General features: G+C 39.7%; 1 protein-coding gene across 3 annotated transcripts in view; it reads left to right on the forward strand.

Moving 5' to 3' along the window:
* The window catches only part of LOC126167993 (zinc finger protein 91-like), a 173,979-nt gene extending 169,046 nt beyond the window's left edge, over positions 1-4,933 (forward strand). For 2 of the 3 annotated variants that reach the window (XM_049920521.1, XM_049920522.1), the window contains one exon: positions 1,181-4,933. In XM_049920521.1, coding sequence (XP_049776478.1) covers positions 1,181-1,940 — 760 coding nt within the window. In that variant the 3' untranslated portion in view covers positions 1,941-4,933. The remainder of the gene's footprint in view (positions 1-1,180) is intronic. The other variant, XR_007535454.1, reaches the window with a different exon arrangement.
* Positions 4,934-17,240: the final 12,307 nt, after the last annotated feature.

The following is a 17,240-nucleotide window of genomic DNA, read 5'->3' on the forward strand; positions in this document are numbered from 1 at the left end:
TGTTCACTGCTCCAATCTTGTGCTTTGAGCTTCATCATGTCACTGACATAACATGCTTAATTATAGGGGAGGAATTCTTATCATCTGATTGGTTCAAAATTTTGCTAAAATCTTCTCCCTATCATGGTACTCTACCACAACATCTCCCCACGTCTCCGAAAGTAAGAAGGTTAGAGCCTTATGTGTCATTGGAAGTGAACTCTTAAGACAAAAAATGTAGTGTGGAGGAAGGCTTCAGGTTTGGTACAGCCACAGGAACATCTCAACATTTGCATGAATTGTGCTAGCAAAACTGTAGGAAATCTAGAGATTACAAAACTCACTTGTTGCAAAAAGAAGTCCTGTGCTTTAACTACTGTGCCTCTTTGCCCAGTGTATTCCTCCTGTTACGTATTTATTTCTCTCTCTTTACGCAAGCTCCTTTTTGTTTTAGAAAGTTCCATCTTTTACATTTTATTTATTTTTACTCTCTTCTCTCACTGTTCATTTTAGCTTTGCTATGGCTTTCAGTTGTCTTTCTACCTCTGTATTTTCTTACCAGTTCGTAAAACTATTAGCTAAAGCTTTCTCGTCCCTTATCAGATATTTTGAGCAGCTTTTCTTTGTTTCTGTCACAAATTTTATTTTACTTGACCTTTTCATCTGCTTTCTGCTTTTGTGTAATATGAAGGAACTACGTGTAATTTTTTTGTGTGTAATTTTTCAAGCTTTTACTTTACGTTTTTAATGTTTATGTATCGAAAATGAATTTTGAATGCATTTCTAAATGACAAAGACCCCAAAATGATGGGAGGAAAGTGGAAGTTCATAATTTATTTATTCACACATTTGATATATTTCTTTTTCAAATGGAAAGTCTCTCTGGAGCAGTTTTAATTAGAGTGAAATCTGGATTCACCTTCTTTTAGCTATTAGTGACAGCAATTAAAATTTCTTTATTATTCTGAACGACTTACTGTATCTCTCTGCTCAATTTAACTGGTATAGTTTTTTTCATTTCTTGATATGAACAAATGTATGTAGTTGTCAATCTAACCAATCAAACCACCAGTCAATAGATTGCTGAAATATTATTTCATTTTGTAACGTTTATTTCTGTAAGTATTTCACAGCATATTATCTAAATTTTTGTGATTTGTTATTTGCAGTCTATTTAATCATTTGTAACTTTGACTTTCAGGTGCAATGCATGCTGGAGAACATTTAGTAATACATCAGCATTCAGGAGGCACAAATGTCTTGCTCAAGATGATCTAATGATTCATAGAAGCACACCAAGCACTCAAAGTACTCCTCAAGGTGGTGGTGTCAGTTGCCCAATTTGTGACCGAAAATGTTCAAAGGAAAAATATCTCCTACAGCATATGAAAATCCATACCACTCCAAATACTCCTGGGGACAGTACAGCAGCAAATGGCATGGTAAGCACTTCAACAACAAATGCTCAAAACTTCCAAATGAAAGGAAGTGATCCTGGAACGATTACCATGAAAGATGATGATGTAGATGTCACTACAGTTGATGATGATGATGACGACAATGATGATGATGGTGATGAAGAAGGCCCCAATGTTACTACATCAGGGGATGGTCCTGGCATCACTTGCCAGATCTGCCAACGACAGTTCAAGAAGGAAAAATACCTCATTCAGCATGTGCGAATCCACACAGGTGAAAAGCCATTTTCGTGTTCTGAATGTGGCCGCTGCTTCTCTCGTCAGTCAGTCTTGTGGAAACACAAGAAGTCACACAAAGGTCCATACAAATGTCCATCATGTCCTCAAAATTTTTTTCAGCCTGAACTATTGCAGAAACATTTAGTTGAGGATCATGGACAAGTTAATGGCATTGATGCTGTTGAACAGTTGCAGACTGTTACAGAGAATGGCATTGTCTGTACAGAAACATCTGCTGGGGAATCTGAGTTTGAAACTGATTGAAATGTTTTTTCTAACTGTGCCTACTAATTACTCTTTTCGTTTGCTTTTGTTATGATTATTGTAGAATTTTTGTAATTGAAAGGATGTTGAGTCTAAAAGTAAATGTGCACGAGGGCTGTATAACTCCCATTCTTGACTGAGTGCAGTTGCAGCAAGTGGATGGTAGGGTGGTAGATTCACTGTGTGCTAATGGCTGTACACATTTTTGTGTGAGTTTGTGTTATCAGAACTGCTTTGGTGCAGACTCTTCAAATCCTTCTAAATATTTGCAAAAAAACGTACAGTTAAGATATTTGTGTAGTTAGAAGTACTGTAGGCCATGTGGTGATTGTACTCCACTCTCACAAGGGAAGATTGTTATTGAGAAGCATGAGACAAGACGCCCCATCTGATACGAAAGTCACTATTCTGTGAAAGGTCTGCTGGCTTTGGTTGAAAATGGAGCATTGTGTCTTGTTTGGCTGAGCCATGAATTATTTTCCCCTCTTCATTTAAAACTTAGGGTAAGCCAAAACTGTACTCAGTTTTGTTTTATTTTTTAGTGTGTTGTTTCTGCAAGATTGCAGTAGTCATTGTGCTAGAAAATAAAGAGAAGAAAGCAATGTGTTAACTGTATTCGTACTCATTACAGAATTGATAAGATTTTTTTAGAATGCTTTTGATCTACTATATGTAATATTACTATATAAACATTTTGTACACATGTGTGCATTATACAATATTGGAATTGGTATCTCTGGTTTTACAGAGACACTTTGTTCACTTAATTGGCAAGTTTTACTTAGTGTTAATTGGTAGTGACTTTTATGCAAGGTGTGACGATATTCAGAAAAGAAATACGTGAATGCAGGCTTGTGTTTAGAGCTATTTCTGTAATAATTATGAAATGTCTCTAAACAAAGTTTGTTGTAACATATGATAAAAAATTTCTGAATTTTCTTTTTTTTTTCTTAGAATAAGGAGTCTGCATTTGACAGGATTGTAGTAAATAACTTCTCCTGTGAAAAGTTAGTTTGTGTGTGTGTGTGTGTGTGTGTGTGTGTGTGTGTGTGTGTGTGTGTGTGTGTGTAGGCGCACGCGTGTGTGCGTGCACGTCAGTTTGTGTGTAGGCAGGCGTGTGTGCGTTGTGTGTTCTAGTATCATTTACTTACAGACCAGACGACAAATTAGCACAGTCTTAAAATTAAGTGTGTGAGATCAAAGTGTTACACAGAGCCTCATGTTTCTTTGAAGTTATGTACATTAATGCAGTATCAGTGTGTAATGAAATTACGTGGTCTGGCCAGTAGATATTTGTGATGTGTTTTTTGTTGTACAAAATCTTCACCCTGCATCAAAATTATGCTTAATTATACTTGCCTATCTCACGAAATCTTTAACTTGTATTGCAGTGTGAAGTGTTGTTATTATGAATGACATTTCAGTGCAAGAACTATTGTTTTAAAATATTCATCAGATCATATTTATACAGTTTGCCTGATTATGAAATAAAAAGGAATACTTCATTAGAAACTTACCATCTCCATAACACACATTGTATTTTGTGCTGCCATTTGAGAGGACAAGGTCAGCTGAAAGTTCACTGTTACTTCCAAAATCTTCAAAAATTTAAAAAAAAAGTCAATGCATTCTTTCAAAACATTGTGTTCTTCAATAATTATGTTGTTCTGTTGAATTTGCTTAATTTTGCAAAAGAGTTGGACGTGGAAACGAAGTAATAGTGTTGCTATATGGTGGTTACTCTGTTCTTTAATATATTGTGTACTGGTACACGAGGGGGGAGGGAGGGGGGGAACCTCAGGTACTCAAGTGCTGAGTTATGACTCTGTTACCCACCGACTTCATGTTGTGTGGGGTGATGCAGAGGGACACCAACATTGTAAGATAAATCCATAACTCCTTTGTGAAAATTGTTAGTGAACATTAAATCAAATTTTTCCTTCCTTCTGTTGTGAAGGAGCTTAGTAGACTTGTAGAGTTTTAATTTGATTTCTCCTGCTTTGCTGTTGTTGATAGTCTTGTAACAGTGCCCAGCGTTACTTAATACATAGTTTTGCATATCTGGAGAGATGTGCTTGGCCTTACCAGTATTACACAGCTTCAGAAGAGTTTCATGTGTTCTTTCGTGTAACTGATTCCAGTTTGTGTGAGTTCTTTAAATGCAGCATCATGTGTGACACTTTTGAACATTTCAGCATTCTTTGTTCGTTACAATTAAACGTAACCAAAACAAAAATGGAGACATCTGCATGTAGGTATTTACGAGTATTCAGTTACAGAAAATATTGAGCTGTGGTTAAATTTTAGAACTGGTAAGTTACATCAGAATTACGATCAGCGTTATTCATTTGTTAATCTGCTGGAATTGAACTGGAATGATTTGGTTTTAATTTATATCTGTGTTGCTGAATATTTTATCAGTACTGTGGAATCACAATCCACTGTTGAAAGACTTTAAATTTTTCTCTTACATTTTACTGCTGTGCTGTTACTTTTTAAGTCATTGCATCTGATTTATTTGATCTTCAGGGATAATTGTAGCTCCAGGTAGACTTTGTTAGCAATTTCTCACTTGAAGATTTTTGTTAACTGTATGCTAAATTCACCTTATTATTGTTTCATTTGTGTATTGTAGAAACATGTGTTACATGTAGAAGTGTTATTTTTCCACTGACTAACTTACTAGTTAGCATCAGCATGAGAATCGAAAAACATGCACAGTACAGTAAAATTTATGGGAAACATTATATTCCAATGAAATTAAATGTACAGTTATTTATCTGCACTCTTTCGGCAGAAACCATTATTTTGATGGTATGTGCACAAGAAATCTACTCTTTTAATTTCACTTATTGCTTTGTTCTGCACATTGTGGTTGTTTTGTTCTCTTACTCTTGTAAATGCAGAGTTTGTAACTGCACTCAATTGAGCAATACATACTGCAGATGTAACCAGGAAATTTATTCAGTAAAAGCAATGTTTGTAAACCAAAACTGAATGTCCATAACATCTATAGAAAATATTTTTTTTTTTATGGGACTGCAAGTATAATTGTACTTTGGCCTTAGTGTGATCTTAAAAATTGAAGAGGTTGTTATATTATCACAATTTAAGAGAAGTCGCACTATACTTATGTTTCGGGAACTGCCACAACAGCTTCAACTCTGTGGCTTCTACAACTGTTTGTTATTTCTTTCTTTTGTCCCTTTCTTTTATTTTTCTTCTCTTTCCCTTTTCAATGTTTTTTGGCTATGAGTATGTTAATACTATAAATAAAATTTAGCTGTAACATAAAAGACTTTTAAAAAATGATTTGCATGTGACAAATCACTTATTATTTCTGTCAAACTTCCATTGTTTTGTTTCATTCAAATGATTTATCTTTCCGTCTGAATTCAGTAAAAGCTGTTCTGCTTTTGTGACTTGATTCAAATCCTGCATATTGCTTTAGTGTGATTACTACGTAGCAATATTGCATAATGTATTAAGCAGTAAAAGTTCAGGTACCACTTTATGGCTGCATATGCAACAAAGAGAGAGTTGATGTCATCTTTGACCCTAGGATACTCTAAGTAATTCCTAATGTTTATAACAATATTTCGTTACCAGGATCTAGGAACATTAAGCAATGAAAACAAAACCAGCTGTTTAACATGATTGCACAATTGTTGGTGTAATGAAGGCCAGCAGGTTGTGCCCTTAAAACCAACAATTTAATCACTAACATGTTAAGACTATAACATAATTAATACAATAGTTCAATGGGATTAGTTGTTTCTCATCCCTTTGATGATAGCTGTTTTTAATAATAGTGTATTTTTTGAATTATGTACCAAAATGATAAGTTGCCAGATGAGACATTCACATTCAAAATGTAGATTACGCTCTGTATGTGCACAAATTTAATGGAATCATTACATCTTTTGAACTTGCGTGAGACAGATATTACATGTGTGACCTCCCCCTCCCCCCCCCCCCCCTCCAACCCCTCCCTCCCACACACACGCAGAGAATAATAGAAAGAAACATTCCACATGCGAAAAATATATTAAAAAACAAAGATGCTGTGACTTACCAAACGAGAAAGCACTGGTAGATAGACAGCCCGCATCTCGTGGTCGTGCGGTAGTGTTCTCGCTTCCCACGCCCGGGTTCCCGGGTTCGATTCCCGGCGGGGTCAGGGATTTTCTCTGCCTCGTGATGGCTGGGTGTTGTGTGCTGTCCTTAGGTTAGTTAGGTTTAAGTAGTTCTAAGTTCTAGGGGACTTATGACCACAGCAGTTGAGTCCCATAGTGCTCAGAGCCATTTGAACCATTTTGGTAGATAGACACAATAAAAAACGCACAAACACACACACACACACACACACACACACACACACACACACACACACACACACACACACACACACACACACATCCATCCGCACATATACAGACACAGCCAGACATGTAAAGGCAAAGAGTTTGGGCAGAGATGTCAGTCCAGGTGGTAGTACAGAGGCAAAGATGATGAGTGACAAGTGATGTACGAGGGGGGACAACTTGAAATTAGCGGAGGTTGAGGCCTGGTGGGTGACGGGAAGAGAGAATATATTGAAGGGCAAGTTCCCATCTCTGGAGTTCTGATAGGTTGGTGTCAGTGGGAAGTATCCAGATAACCCTGACGGTATAACACTGTGCCAAGGTGTGCTGGCCGTGCACCAAAGCATGTTTAGGCACAGGGTGATCCTCATTAGCAACAAACACTGTCTGCCTGTGTCCGTTCATGCGAATGGACAGTTTGTTGCTGGTCATTCCCACATAGAAGGCTTCACAGTGTAGGCAGGTCAGTCGGTAAATCACGTGGGTGCTTTCACACGTGGCTCTGCCTTTGTTCGTGTGCACCTTCTGGGTTACAGGACTGGAGTAGGTGGTGGTGGGAAGGAGCATGGGACAGGTTTTACACTGGGGCCGGTTACAAGGGTAGGAGCCAGAGGGTAGGGAAGGTGGTTTGGGAGTTCCCATCTCTGGCTGTAACCCTTGTTTCCATCTGTCCCTATACCAGTTCCAAACTGAAGAATCCATAGCCCTCACCCGCCTAATCCTTCACCTACACATCAACTCAGCCAATGAACACACTCGTCAACTCCTATACCTAATCAAAGTCCTCAATCTTTCCTCTCCCACATCCACATCGGCTGTTCAGAGCATCCTCCTACAGGCCAACCGCAAATTAAAACAGCATGCCACCCTCCACCTCAAAAAACTATCCAGTCTCCTGGTTTCCCACCTTCGGAAAGGCAACTCACTCACCCTCCACAACCTTTCCAACAAACCTCAACCTCCTCTCATTGCACACAGACCCAGTCTCTCCCATCTACTTAATCTCCCACTTCCAGCTCCACTCCCCCCAAAACCTCAAAATTCTAGTCAACACAGTCTGGAACCACAGCACCCCAATTCGGTAGTTAACTTTCCATCCAAACCTCTCTCCCAATCCGAAACCTCTGTCCTATCCAAAGGCCTCACCTACAGCCCTCATCAAAGATTTACTGTTTTACACTCGTAGTCTCTGCTGGAAATATCACTTTGCCATTATTTTTATAATCCTAATCCTACTCCTAATGATGCAACTCCTCAAGACACTATTCAAATTGAACCCTGCCTGGAACAGTTCCGTCCCCCATCACAGTGGGACCCACCCCCCTCTTCCTCAAAATCACCCTCTCCAAACCTTCAAGGAATTTCTCACTTCCAGCCTTGCCTCTCAATCTTTCCTGAAAAACCTTAATCCTTCTCCCAACATCACCACAGCTGAAGCCCAGGCTATCCGTGATCTGAAAGCTGACCGATCCATCGTCATTCTTCCAGCTGACAAGGATTCCACGACCATGGTACTTAATCGTCGGAAGTATGTGGCTGAGGGACTGCGTCAGCTTTCAGACAACACTACATACAAAGTTTGCCAAGGTAATCCCATTCCTGATGTCCAGGCGGAGCTTCAAGGAATCCTCAGAACCTTAGGCCCCCTACAAAACCTTTCACCTGACTCCATCAACCTCCTGACCCACCAACACCCCGCACCCCTACCTTCTACCTACTTCCTAAAATTCTCAAACCCAAACATCCCGGCTGCCCCATTGTAGCTGGTTACCAAGCCCCCACAGAACGTATCTCTGCCTACGTAGATCAACACCTTCAACCCATTACATGCAGTCTCCCATTCTTCATCAAAGACACCAACCACTTTCTCGAACACCTGGAATCCTTACCCAATCTGTTACCCCCGGAAACCATCCTTGTAACCATTGATGCCACTTCCCTGTAAACAAATATCCCGCACGTCCAGGGCCTTGCCGCGATGGAGCACTTCCTTTCACACCGATCACCTGCCACCCTACCTAAAACCTCTTTCCTCATTACCTTCATCCTAACTCACAACTTCTTCACTTTTGAAGGCCAGACATATTAACAATTAAAGGGAACAGCCATGGGTACCAGGATGGTCCCCTCGTATGCCAACCTATTTATGGGTCGCTTAGAGGAAGCCTTCTTGGTTACCCAGGCGTGCTAACCCAAAGTTTGGTACAGATTTATTGATGACATCTTCATGATCTGGACTCACAGTGAAGAACAACTCCAGAATTTCCTCTCCAACCTCAACTCCTTTGGTTCCATCAGATTCACCTGGTCCTACTCCAAATCCGATGCCACTTTCCTTGACGTTGACCTCCATCTGTCCAATGGCCAGCTTCACACATCCGTCCACATCAAACCCACCAACAAGCAACAGTACCTCCATTATGACAGTTGCCACCCATTCCATATCAAACGGTCCCTTCTCTACAGCTTAGGTCTTCGTGGCAAACGAATCTGCTCCAGTCCTGAATCCCTGAACCCTTACACCAACAACCTGAAAACAGCTTTCGCATCTCGCAACTACCCTCCCGACCTGGTACAGAAGCAAAGAACCAGAGCCACTTCCTCATCCCCTCAAACCCAGAACCTCCCACAGAAGAACCTCAAAAGTGCCCCACTTGTGACAGGATACTTTCCGGGACTGGATCAGACTCTGAATGTGGCTCTCCAGCAGGGATACAACTTCCTCAAATCCTGCCCTGAAACGAGATCCATTCTTCATGAAATCCTCCCCACTCCACTAAGAGTGTCTTTCTGCTGTCCACCTAACCTTAGTAACCTCTTGGTTCATCTGTATGAAATTCTCAAACCACCTTCCCTACCCTCTGGCTCCTACCCTTGTAACTGCCCCTGGTGTAAAACCTGTCCCATGCACCCTCCCACCACCACCTACTCCAGTCCTGTAACCCGGAAGGTGTACACGATCAAAGGCAGAGCCACGTGTGAAAGCATCCACATGATTTACCAACTGACCTGCCTTCTATATGGGAATGACCAGCAACAAACTGTCCATTCGCTTGAACGGACACAGGCAGAAAGTGTTTGTTGCTAATGAGGATCACCCTGTGGCTGTTCATTCCTTGGTGCACGGCCAGCACATCTTGGCACAGGGTTACACCGTCCGGGTTATCTGGATACTTCCCACTGACACCAACCTATCAGAACTCCGGATATGGGAACTTGCCCTTCAATATATCCTCTCTTCGCGTCACCCCCCAGGCCCCAACCTCTGCTAATTTCAAGTTGTTGCTCCTCGTACATCACTTGTCACTCAACAACATCTTTGCCTCTGTACTTCCACCTAGACTGACATCTCTGCCCAAACTCTTTGCCTTTACATATGTCTGCCTGTGTCTGTATATGTGCGGATGGATATGTGTGTGCGTGTGGGCGTGGGCATATACCTGTCCCTTTTTCCCCCCTAAGGTAAGTCTTTCCGTTCCCTGGATTGGAATGACTCCTTACCCTCTCCCTTAAAACCCACATCCTTTCGTCTTTCCCTCTCCTTTCCCCATTCCTGATGAAGCAACTGTGGGTTGCAAAAGCTCAAAATTTATGTGTGTGTTTGTGTGTTTTTTATTGTGTCTATCTACCAGCGCTTTCTTGTTTGATAAGTCACAGCATCTTTGTTTTTTAATATATTTTCCCCATATGTATATATTTCCCATATATAATCTCTGGAGAGGGGTTGTGTTTTTGTAAGATTGTGCACTGCCATTTGTTAGCAGGCAGATAAAAATATATTTATGGTACACTGTTATTTGTCTCATTAAAATTCCGCTGTTCAGAAATAATGTGATTTCCAGTTTTTTGTCAATACTGCCGACAAACTTATCATTCTTCATAGATGATTAATAAATGTGGTCAGTGTCTCCAGCTTATCATAGAACTTTCATGTGTGCATATTTATATTCATTGTGGATGCTATTGGATTCCAGGAATATGAGGAAGCAATTTTCTGGTGATAAGCATCACTGATTTGAAACTTCCTGGGACCTTTGCCTTTCGTGGGCCAGTGTTCTACCATCTGAACTACTCAAGCATGACTCATGACCCATCCTCAGAGCTTCAATCCAGCAGTACCTCGTCTCCTACCTTCCAAACTTCACAGAAGCTCTTCTGTGAACCTTGCAGAACTAGCACTCCTGGAAGAAAGGATATGCAGAGACATGGCCTAGCCACAGCCTGGGGGATGTTTCCAGAATGACATTTTCACTCTGCAGCGGAATGTGCGCTGGTATGAAACTTCCTGGCATATCCTTTTTTCCAGGAGTGGTAGTTCAGCAAGGTCCACAGAAAAGCTACTGTGTACTGTGAAGTTTGGAAGGTAGGAGATGAGGTAATGGCAGAATTGAAGCTGTGTGAACTAGTCGTCTGTCATGCTTGAGTAGCTCAGTCAGTAGAGCACTTACCCGCGAAAGGCAAAGGTCCCGAGTTAGAGTCTCGGTCTGGCACACAGTTTTAATCTATCAGGAAGTTTCATATCAGCTCACACTCCACTGCAGAGTGAAAATTTCATTCATCAATGATTTGACTTGTTGTCACATTTGTTATTGGAGTTTATTTTTCTTATTTGGATGCTAAGTATCATTTCCATACAAATTCAGAATGTAGGATTAGTATGTTGGGTTTGAAACAGCAAAACAATGTAAGAAAATTGAAATTCTGGAGTTAATGGAACACCGCCAAGGAGAAAGCAGTTAGAAATGCTGGTGAGGCTTCACAGCACTGGAAAAGAGGGATGAGGTGGGGGGAATAAATAAAAAATGATTGTAGAAGAGAAGAGCCTATCATAAAAGGGGTTTGTTGAAATCTACACAAGGGCATGCTGCTCAGCATGTTCAAAATTGTAAAACTGGGGTGCCATTCCTGGGAATGACCATAAAGATGGCTTGTGCGGTAAGCAGATGGCTATATTTCTGTTCCTTCATGGAAAGAATGTTCTGCACCAGAGAAAAAGTTTACTTGTCTTCCTACATTGTAAGAAATCACTTGACAATGTATTGGGTTGCTGTCGTCCCTTGCCTGTAGAATGAAGAACATTCTTTATGGCACCTTATTCTGCAAATATATTCTTTTATTTTTGTTTCCTATCTATCTTTTTGTATTTCTTCTTTCGTTCCCTTTTCATCTTGTGCTTATCTCTGTTTGTCACTGATCTGTCTTACCTAACAATTTCTGACTTTTCAGTCTGATCATCCCTTGTATAATTATGTTCATATTCCTGTCACTAACAGTGTAACTGGTGACAGTAATTATCTCTGAAACGGCCTACAAGAATGTAATATGGTGGTGTTAAGACATGTTTTTAGCTTGCAAGATTTTTAACATCCTGTTCCGTTGAATTTATACCATTCAGTTTGCCATACTACAGTTTAGATTTGTGCATGGAGTGAATTCATTTAATTTAATTGCAATATTGTGTCAGTGTACTAGTTTGGGAAGGTTGAATGATATACCTTTTACATAAGATACCAACTGCAAAACTGTTGTTGAATGATGCCATGTCACCAACATTTTATATTCCTTCACCAATACTTAAGACTGCAGTTATATTTGGAATAAAGAAGCTGTATTTATATGTAGTAGACAATAATACTGAGAAAATAGAATACTGACATGGGACTTAACACCATTATGTGGCATTGCTTCTTATTTTGTTTCAGTACTGATTTGTCAGTTGCTTGCTTAAAATATAAAATTCAGAAACCTGTTTGCAAGAAAGGTAATGGGATTTTGTGTCCCGTAGTGTGAATGTTGCATTGGTGGCTGCAAAATAACTAGGTCATTGAACACTAATTTTTAATATTCTGTAAAATTAAAGCCATATCTCTGTCACAATCATTTCTAGATGATTATTATATTTCTTCCAGAGTTTGTTGAGTGGGTTGTTCATGATTCTGCAACAGCTTCATTTGAAGTTTGTAAACCAGTTAGTTCATGGTGACAGTGATCTTAACAGGGCTGGAAAGGTGTCTGCAATCTCCTTTCTTCCAGGAGTGCTAATGCTGTGAGTTATGGAGGAGAACTTTCGTGAAGTTCAGGAAGGTAGGAGTTGCGGAACTGGCAGAAGTAAATCTGTGGGACAGGTCATGAGCCATGCTTGGATAGCTCAATCTGTAAAGCACATGCTCACAAAAGGCAAAGGTCCCACTTCATCATACTGTTTTAATCTGGAATTTTCAGGTTGGTGCACACTTCACTGCTGAATGAAAATTGATTCTGGGAGGTAAGAAGTGAAAGTTATCAGAGTAGCACCACAATTAGATTTTCAGTCTCAGATTTACAAAGCCAATATGTAGCATAAAACTGCAGCCTAACAGTTATCCATCTACACTGAAATTAATGAGTCCAAATTATTTGAAACAGGAAGTAAAATAAGGTAGGACTTCTGCAAAAAGAAACCCCCCCTCCCCCCCCCCACACGTGAAGTGCTGTACAATGTGAACATCACTGGTATATCTTTATATGCACCCGAATAAAAATTTTCACGTCATTTTCTTGTGTGCAGTTCATGGATGGAAGTTCAAAAATAGGTGTAGGTAGGTATGTAAAATGAGCCACATATTCTGCAAATATGAGTTACACCATAAAAGTTTAAGGGAAAAATTTGATAATATATGACTTTTCACAATCTATAAAAATAGCTAACTTAAACTCATAACTACCCACTTGTCTGGAAAATAGCATACCACATCTGGAAGTGGCATTATGAACTGTGTGCTCTGTAACCTCCATAAACTAGCTAGTCCTTTTGCTGGAGTAAAAAGCTGAGTGGGAGGACCATTCTCTATGCTTCTATGGATGAAGATAACTTTTTGTGATAGAGGAAGAGGAGGTACAGTATGGCTGTAATTAATTTTATCAGCAGCTGTTCATTCTCTCTTCCAGCCTCCCACCCATGCAGAACCTTCTGTCATGACAAAAAGGAACATGACAGTGAAATGACGTAGCACTCAAGTGAGTAAGCTGGCAGATTGGTTAAGACACTGGGCTTGCTTTCGGTCCAGCCATCCAGTCGAGGTTTTTCATAGTTTCCCCAAATCGCTTAAGATAAATGCTAGGATGGTTTCATTGAAAATGACACAACTGAATACCTTCCCCAATCTGATCATATGCTCTGTCTGTAATGGCCTTTTTCACTGACAGGATGTTAAACTCCAATTTTTTTCCCTTCCATACTGTTTAATACAATATCTCCGCAACACTCCTGTGGGTCTTCGTACAAAACAAGACACCTTCCATTGTGTTTGTAGCTAGAGAGGGTAGTTCTGTTCTGGATAATTTTCTCTTCTATGTGCATCTGGTGAATCACTTTAGAGAGCACTGAAGAATTCTGAAGTGACAAAAAGGTATTCTCCCTACCGCACATTATATATCCCAGTGTATTCAGGGTTATATACAGCTTTGTCGTGAGTGTATCAAGATATGGAAGGCAAAAATTAAAGATACAATCAGAAGTGCCAAGAAATCATTATGTTTACATTTATCACTACATGCAGCATTAAAATTATGGAGCTTATTTATCGTAATGTAAAATGGAGACTGAAATATAAATTTGGAGTATCTAACTTTTCAACTTCTTCTGGTTTAATTCCTGAAAAAATAGTTAACAGGTCAATGGCCAGGTGTCAGGTGTCCAATGGGCAAAACGTTTTGGCAACTGACCACGTTGCTATCATCAACAGGTACACTGATGATGGGTACATGGTTGCTTGTCGAAATATTGTGCTCAGTTGGACACAACATCTGGCCATTCGCCCATGAACTGTTATATCAAATTTGGAGTACATTGGTTTAGAAATGATGTAAAGAATGACATCTTTATGGGCAAATAGGGGTGCTGTAGTGAGGTGTCGGGGCTACATAGTATGTTTCTTATATGGACTGCACCATGCTATTTGCTAGCTAATGTAAAGCAGTTGTCCTGCTTGCAGTATTTCAAGGCACTAAAGACTTACCTGACACTCATGGGGGACAGGAATTTGATAGTAGGAAATGGAAAAGTAGTAGGTGAATATGGAATGGGGGTAAGGAATGAAAGAGGAAGCAATCTGGTAGAATTTTGCACAGAGCATAACTTAATCATAGCTAGCACTTGGTTTAAGAATCATGGTAGGAGGTTGTATACGTGGAAGAGGCCTGGAGACACTGGAAGGTTTCAGATAGATTATATAATGGCAAGAGAGAGATTTAGGAACCAGGTTTTAAACTGTAAGGCATTTCCAAGGGTGGATGTGAATGCTGACCGCAATCTATTGGTTATGAACTGTAGTTTAAAACTGAAGAAAGAGCAAAAAGATGGGAATTTAAGGAGATGTGACCTGGATAAACTGAAAGAACCAGAGATTGTAGAGAGTTTCAGAGAGAGCATTAGTGAACTATTGACAAGAATGGGGAAAAGAGTACGGAAAGAGAAGAATGGATAGCTTTGGGAGATGAATTAGTAAAGGCAGTAGAGGATCAAGTAGTTAAAAAGACAAGGCTAGTAGAAATCCTTTGGTAACAGAAGAGATAGTGAACTGAATTGATGAAAGGACAAAATATAAAAATGCAGTAAAAGAAGCAGGCAAAAAAGAATACAAACATCTCAAAAATGAAATCTACAGGAAGTGTAAAATGACTAAGCAGGTATGGCTTGAGGACAAATGTAAGAATGTAGAGGCATGTATCACTAGGGGTAAGATACACTCTGCCTACAGGAAAATTAATGACGCCTTTGGAGAAAAGAGAGCCACTTGCATGAATATTAAGAGCTTAGATGGAAAACCAGTTCTAAGCAAAGGAGGGAAAACAGAAAGGTGGAAGGAGTATATAGAGGGTCTATACAAGGATGATGTACTTGAGGGCAATATTTTAGAAATGGAAGAGGACGTAGATGAAATGGGAGATACGATACTGCATGAAAAATTCGACAGGGCACTGAAAGATATAAGTCGAAACAAGGCCCCGGAAATAGACAACATTCCATTAGAACTACTGATAGTCTTGGGACAACCAGCCCTGACAAAACGCTACCGTCTGGTGAGCAAGATGTATGAGACAGGCAAAATACCCTCAGACTTCAAGAAGAATATCATAATTCCAATCCCAAAGAAAGTAGGTGTTGACAGGTGTGAAAATTACCAAACTATCAGTTTAATAAGCTACAGCTGCAAAATACTAACACGAATCCTTTGCAGATGAATGGAAAAATCTGGTAGAAGCTGACCTCGGGGAATATCAGTTTGGATTCCATAGAAATGTGGGAACACATGAGATAATACGACCCTGCAACTTACCATATAAAATAGATTAAGGAAAGGTAAACCTACATTTCTAGCGTATGTAGACTTAGAGAAGGCTTTTGACAATGTTGATTGGAATACTCTCTTTCAAATTCTGAATGTAGCAGGTGTCCAATACAGGGAACGAAAGACTATTTACAATTTGTACAGAAACCATATGGCAGTTATAAGAGTCGAGGGGTATGAAAGGGAAGCAGTGGTTGGGAAGGGAGTAAGAAAGGGGTGTAGCCTATCCCGAATGTTACATGATCTGTATATTGAGCAAGCAGTAAAGGAAACAAAAGAAAAATTTGGTGTAGGCATTAAAATCCATCAAGAAGAAAGAAAAACTTTAAGGTTCGCTGATGACATTGTAATTCTGTCGGAGACAGCAAAGGACCTGGAAGAGCAGTTGAACGGAATGGACAGTGTCCTGAAAGGAGGATATAAGAAACAAAAGCAAAACGAGGTTAATGGAATACAGTCGAATTAAATCGGATGATGCTGAGGGTAATTAGATTAGGAAATGATACACTTAAAGTAGTCGATGAGTTTTGCTATTTGGGGGGGGGGGGGGCGGCAAAACAACAGATGATGGTTGAAGTAGAGAGGATATAAAATGTAGACTTGCAGTGGCAAAGAAAGCGTTTATGAAGAAGAGAAATTTGTTAACATCGAGTATAGATTTAAGTGTCAGGAAGTCTCTTCTGAAAGTATTTGTATAGAGTGCAACCATGTATGGAAGTGAAACATGGATGATAAATAGTTTATAGAAAAGAAGAAAATAGCTTTCGAAATGTGGTGCTACAGAAGAATGCTGAAGATTAGATGGGTAGATAATGTAACTAACGAGCAGGTACTGAATGAAATTGGGGAGAAGAGGAATTTGTGTCACAACTTAACCAGAAGAAGGGATCGGTTGGTAGGCCATGTTCTGAGCCATCAAGGAATCGCCAATGTAGTATTGGAGGGTAAACCAAGAGATGAATACGCTAGACAGATTCAAAAGGATGTAGGCTGCAGCAGTTACTTGGAGATGAAGTAGCTTGCACATGATAAGAGTAGCATGGAGAGCTGCATCCAACCAGTCTCTGGACTATTGACAACAACATACAACTGAAGGAAATGAATTATATCTGCTACTTGTGACATGTAATGGACCCATTTTACAAGCTTTTGGAGACTACTTTTCAATCTATCCTGATGATAAGCATGATATTTGACACTCAAATTTTAAAAATACAGACAATATGAAAAGGTAGATTGCTAATCATCATAAAGTAGAGATGTTGAATGCTGACAGGCACAACAAAGAGAGTGCTAAACAAGTGCCTGTCTGTGACACATCATCTACATGGTAAGTAGAACTCTATCCTTTTCATAATATTGTCATTATTCCATCCTGGATTTTCCATTGCTAGAATATTGTTTTTCATTCACAATTCAGTTAGAACTGCTCTGTGAGTGTTTAAACAGAGTGCAGGCAGATATATCAGTTGGAAATATAAAACTAGTATGTTCTGCACACTTTTTTGTCATCAACTTCTTAGTTGCAACTTGCTTTAATTACTGGAAGACCATAAGAATTACAGAAATGTAGGTCACCCGCGAGTAAGCAGGCACTCTCTTCACTT

This window comes from Schistocerca cancellata, chromosome 1, assembly GCF_023864275.1.
Source record: "Schistocerca cancellata isolate TAMUIC-IGC-003103 chromosome 1, iqSchCanc2.1, whole genome shotgun sequence".
NCBI classification, from domain to species: Eukaryota; Metazoa; Arthropoda; class Insecta; order Orthoptera; family Acrididae; genus Schistocerca; species Schistocerca cancellata.